This window comes from Calcarisporiella thermophila (assembly GCF_041956535.1).
Source record: "Calcarisporiella thermophila strain CBS 279.70 unplaced genomic scaffold VTP21scaffold_15, whole genome shotgun sequence".
Taxonomy (NCBI): domain Eukaryota; kingdom Fungi; phylum Calcarisporiellomycota; class Calcarisporiellomycetes; order Calcarisporiellales; family Calcarisporiellaceae; genus Calcarisporiella; species Calcarisporiella thermophila.
Window position 1 is genome coordinate 746,481 of NW_027192205.1, and position 5,784 is coordinate 752,264.

The 5,784-nt window shown below is 36.9% G+C and overlaps 2 protein-coding genes across 2 annotated transcripts; both read right to left on the reverse strand.

Annotated features, from left to right (window-relative positions):
* Window positions 1-299: 299 nt before the first annotated feature.
* VTP21DRAFT_2908 (uncharacterized protein) lies at window positions 300-1,240 on the reverse strand (the record flags this gene model as incomplete). The annotated part of the gene is made up of 2 exons (XM_069393152.1): window positions 300-1,152; window positions 1,203-1,240. 2 exons carry the CDS (start codon window positions 1,238-1,240, stop codon window positions 300-302), a joined length of 891 nt encoding a protein of 296 aa, XP_069250156.1.
* A 1,660-nt stretch (window positions 1,241-2,900) lies between these two features.
* VTP21DRAFT_2909 (uncharacterized protein) lies at window positions 2,901-5,039 on the reverse strand (the record flags this gene model as incomplete). The annotated part of the gene is made up of 7 exons (XM_069393153.1): window positions 2,901-2,942; window positions 3,638-3,721; window positions 3,821-3,940; window positions 4,005-4,266; window positions 4,350-4,508; window positions 4,580-4,702; window positions 4,789-5,039. The coding sequence occupies 7 exons, from the start codon at window positions 5,037-5,039 to the stop codon at window positions 2,901-2,903; spliced, it is 1,041 nt and encodes a 346-aa protein (XP_069250157.1).
* Between the last annotated feature and the right edge of the window lie 745 nt (window positions 5,040-5,784).

Here is a 5,784-nt window from a genome sequence, read left to right on the forward strand (position 1 = left end):
TAACGAAAGTAATTTGTGACTTTCGGACTCCTATAGTTTAATATAATAATAATAGTATAAATATAAAGAGAAAAATAGGTGTTTATTAGTAGTGTAATAAGAAAAATGATATTATATCTGATCCTTACCTATAATAATAATAGTAAAAAAATAAAGAGAAAAATAGGAGTGAGGATCAGAAAACAAATAGCTGAACTATTTAAAGACTAACAAGAAAAACAATAAACAGGATTTATCATTTACAAACAAGTAATAATTAGATGCATGTAAAAATTAAAATCAAATTAAAATCCTGACATTCACCCCCTCTTCAATCGGCCCCTCTTTGAAAACTTGGCTCGCTTTTCGAATTCTTTTATGGCCTCTGGAGCGGCCATGTCCTCTTTGTTGACCCATGATTCCTCTTCGGTCGGATATCCTTTCCACAAAACAAAATATTGGACTTTATATTTCTTAACGCGCTTCTTAAGTATACGCTCGATCTCGTAATGTAGTCCATCAGGAGTCTCGATTGGTGGAGGCGGTGGTTCCTCGCGTCCCTGGAATTCCTCTGGGTTTGGTGTATAAGGCTTTAACAGGGATGCATGGAACACGTCGTGAATCTTGAAATTTTCTGGCAACTCGAGACGATAGTTAACTGGCGATATTCTTTCCTTGATCTTATATGGTCCAATGAACGGATCAGTTAGTTTCCTCGGAAGTTGTGTCTTGTTGATCAAAATATCTAAGTTGGCAGTCGATAACATGACTTGATCGCCAACAAGACACAACCCATTGAGTTCCAACTCCCGCCGATGTCGGTCCGCGAATCTTGCTTGTGACTCTTGGGCTTCCTTAATGTTGTCACTTGCATCCCGGATTAGATGATCTATCCTTGTAACCATATCGCTCGCCGCCGGTACTTCCGATGCACCCTCCCCCTCCCCTTGACTTAGCGCTGAAAGCAGTAATTGAGGGTGTCTACCATTGTTCAATAAAAACGGAGAATACCCAGGTGATGCTTGAGTGGCGTTGTTGATCGCAAATTCCACCGGTGTTAACCAGAGATCCCAATCTTCCGGCGATTGTTGTTGAATATAGGCACGTAATATCTTCTCAATTGTCTGGTTAGTGCGCTCAGTTTGCCCATCAGAATATGGATGACAAGCGGTACTGAATTTCAACTTTGTGCCTAATAATCGGTGTAATTTAAGATGACTCACTTGGTCTCCACATCAAAGACAGTTACAGCAGCAACCATAGCCAGGTTATATTTCGACCATGTGTTCAAACTTCATGGATAGACTGAAACTTTTATCTCGGATCGCGATCCAAGATTCACAGCTACGGCAATTTCTGGAAAGAGTTACATCAACTGTTGGGTACAAAATTGAATTTCAGCACCGCTTTTCACCCACAGTCAGATGGTCAAACTGAGCGTACTAATCAGACGATTGAAAAGATTTTGCGCACTTATGTCCAACAACAATCACCAGAGGAATGGAATCTGTGGCTAACACCAGTTGAGTTTGCAATTAACAATGCCACACAAGCGTCGACAGGACATTCTCCGTTTATTTTAAACAATGGTAGACACCCTCAATCACCACTATCTACATTAAGAGGAGGAAAGGATGGAAATAATTCTAAAACTCCCGCAGCGAGTGAGATGGTTACAAAGATACAACATTTAATCCGAGTTGTGAGTGATAATATCAAGGAAGCCCAAGAATCACAAGCAAAATACGCGGATCGACACCGTCGTAAGTTGGAGTTCAACGTTGGCGATCAAGTCATGCTATCAACTGTAAACCTGGATATCCCGGTCATCAATACAGAGTTACCGAGGTGTAACAGTTTATTGAGGACGGTTAGATATCCTTATTCTTAAAAAATTGTAACACGACCGAATTCATACTATAATATTAATTATAATACTCCCTTATTACATTATTTATTTAATTATTTTTCCTTTTATATACTTATTGACCACAAATTTATTATTGGTGTATTAATGTTCCACTTAATAGATACTTCCGAGATTCTATTTAAATTCACTCCCTTTTGTTTATTGTTCCTCACCTCTTTCCTGAATTTCATTCTATCTTGAATTGAATTCTATTCTTTAAGAATAGGGATATCTAACAGTCCTCAAAAACTATTACATTGGTGTTTTCGTCCGGGTAAGGATTAGATGGATAAACCCAAAGGTCAACCAACTGGTATTCAACTAGCGGGATACAACAGCTACTCCCCATAATCAAATGGATTGGATACACCGACTCCGAATCAACATGGGAACACCTTGCCAATTTAACAAATGCTCAAGAATCAATTCAAGAATACGAAGCAAGTCTTGAAGAACAACGTCCTTAAGGAGAGGAGAGTGTAAGAGGATACGTTCCATTATGGATATGCTCATAGCGCCACGACGATCTTTATGCAACACTATCTATGCCTTCACTGTTTCTTACTCTTTTGTTTCATAGCCACCTAGTTAAGCTATTAGCCACTTAGCCAAGCCATTAGCCACTGCGTTATTTTTTTAACCTTTTAGCTTATAAATATGTACTATTTTCCTTATTTAATTTTAATAACAATAACCATAGTTTTTCCTCCTTAATTTTCCATTGAACACTGACACATTGACTCCAGTTACAGGCCCTGTAACGGGATCAATGAAAGCTTTGCCTGATGGAGCCTCATGCTTCAACATGGGCCACGTGCGCATGTGCATAGGATTATCTTGGATGTCTGGGATAGTTCTATCACCATGTAATCCATCCGATGGGATAAAGAGTAAATGCACCAATATTTATTGTTTTCACCAAATAAAATGAGGATTATCGAAAAGTATTCTCCCCAAAAGGGGCCAATAGTAGCCACTACTACGTTAATATTAGGAACAAACGACACTGAATTTACACGCGGATAAATTGCCATTGTTGGTTGACGTCGTCATCCTGCAAATATGTAAATAAGAGAAGCCCTACAAAAAGTCTTTTTAAGGAAAATGCTTAAAAACCTATGCCAAAATTGTAGGGTACAATATAAAAAATTATAGAATTGCGGTAAAAATTGACCGGTGGGTATAAGAAAATTGGTAGGTGACCATATAGAAAAGTCACGTGACTCTACCCTTTTGGCTTGGAAATTAGGTATTTGGCCTGAAAGTAATTCGTCAAATTTTGCTCGGCTGTGACCACCGGCCGGAAAAAAAAAAAAAAACTTAGAAAAAAATTTATCTTTAAAAAACATATCTTAATAAAATAAAATATTTAAGAGAATATAAAAGATCGTAATAATAAACTTTAATATTGAGTTATACGGTATAAAACTTGTTTTATAGATTTATTCACCAGAAGTAAGACTAGTAAAGTGTTCTTTGTCGACGATATATGTCGTCCTTCCCTTTTGAATCCATCCAACACACCTATCCAGTACTGTCACTTCAACAAATTCCCATGAGCCACGAGTGGTAAAGCTCCTTATATCATATCTATCACGCTCACATTTGCCTGCCCAGTGCACATATGCTTACATATGGTTTCTGCCTCGATATATATGATGGAAATAAAACTAAGTATACAAAGTTTATATTTAGGTTAAATTCGAGGTTCATACATTTTCAATGTAATAAAAGACTGGGTATACTTACTTCAACTTCTGCGTAAAGTTCTTTTTCCACCAATTCTTCAGGTCTTTTATGATACTTGGCATATCGGTCAATAAGCATTATAGCCTATAAATAATATAGTACAATGGATATTGTTAAATAAGTTACATTATTTCTAATTATTTGGATACAATTTTTTCGAGCTTGTATCAATAATAAACTTACAGCAACTGTATGGTTAATGCGTCTGAAATCATCGAAATATTTACGACATTTCTTCGAGCCCAGGATGTGCCCATCCTTTGTTCGGAGTCTGCCGTATTGAAAGCCTGTTCTTGGGACATCCTATAATGAAATAACAAACATTACTTGATTGATTCAGCAAGAAGTTTAGCAATACAAAGCTGACCTTCACTTCAGAAAGTGCTATTTCGTGGAAAGTAGCATAATGTTCTCTGAGACGGCGATATTCCAGTTCGTCTAGCATATATTTCCTTTTGGGCCAATATAATTCTTCCACATAATCGGGTAAACCCAAGATGTTATCTAACACCCATGAGGCAGAGGAATTTCGAACCATAGAGGTGAAGGAAGAGTTAAATTGAATATGATTTAATTGCTCGCGTAACTTCACTTGGTTTGTAAGCGAAACGTATGGATGAGATTTTGATCTAATTCCACAATCAATGGAGAAAAATTTTAGAGTTGGTTATTAAATCGACCATATACCAGAGATGGCAGCAGAATATCATACCTTACAAAAGGAATAAGCATGCCGCAATAGCTTTCCATAGGAAATTGCCAGAATGACCAAGGTGGACCATAATCCTGGATAGAATCGGCAACATGCAAGAGATAGTGGAAAACAATCCGATGGGCGGATAGAAGCTCATTATTGTTTCCAGAATACTCGCTAAATTGCCCAAAATCAAAACCACAAAATCAATAATAGAAGCTTTACGATATAATCCAAATGAAATATACCGCGCGTAGTGGTGATAAAACATGTATAATTTTTTACGTATCTCCTGAATATTTTTGCCTGTCAGAGTCCAAGAAAGACAAATTCTCATGGCTGAGACGAATTGATACCAACCGCTCATGACACTAGAATTGATCAATGAATATAGTTAATAGCAAAATGACTTAGTTAAAAAAAAGGCAGACACTATTTAAACATTTATTTCCTATACCTGGGAGGCATATGATCTTTGAGAAAAACGAGTGAATATAAAGCTACCCAATTCATCCACTCTTCTGCCTTGAAGCCCTTATTGTATTTGTAGATGTCACGAGGTGGCTTTCCAAAATCCATTGGAATATTTTTTTGACATTCCTCCATATCGGCACCGATTTTCTCCCAAGTTGAATTAGGAAGAATGTGGTCGCGATTTATCTCAGCCCCCTCAGGAAACGGATAATCATCAGTCCAATGAGAATACATGAGGGATGCTATAACGTTGTAATGTTGCCGAGTAGAGAAGTTGAGAGTTAGAAGAATTGGGCATGCAATGCAGAATATATAAATAAAATATTAATAAATCAAAGCTCACCAATATTCTCAAAAAACAGGTGCATGATATCAATGGGAAATGACCTCGTAAGAGAAGTTGTCCCAAGCTCTAAAAGTATTGTTCGATTTTTGACACCTATTTCGCAGGATCAGCAACATTATATAATAGGATATCAGGTTGTAAATTACTGAGGAAAGATAAACAAAATTTCAATGATTTTCTCACCAGTAGACTGTATTAGTATTTTATGCTCTTGTTTGAAATGCTTTTCTACTTCATCTAATTGCTGCAATATTTCGATAGTTTGTTCATGTGTCCTTGGTGATGGCAAGTGCTGTCCCTCAAGAGGATAATAAACTCGTCGCTTATGTTCACAGTATTTGCCACGAATATTACAGAAGCGACAGCCGTAATACGAATTATGCCCTGTGAATCCAATTAACTTTGTGATTGCAGGGATATCATCAGACCAAAAAACGACATATGCAGAGAGAATAAAGTGCTCTTTTTTAAATCCATCATAACACGGAATGCCGCCTAAGTCGCAAAATGTATTCAATGTATCTCCAATACTATAGTATATCGTATATTGGAATATTAAATTATTTAATCATATATTTGAACTTACCTTCAAGTAGCTTTAATTCATCTATGAGCGGGACTAAAAATGAATTG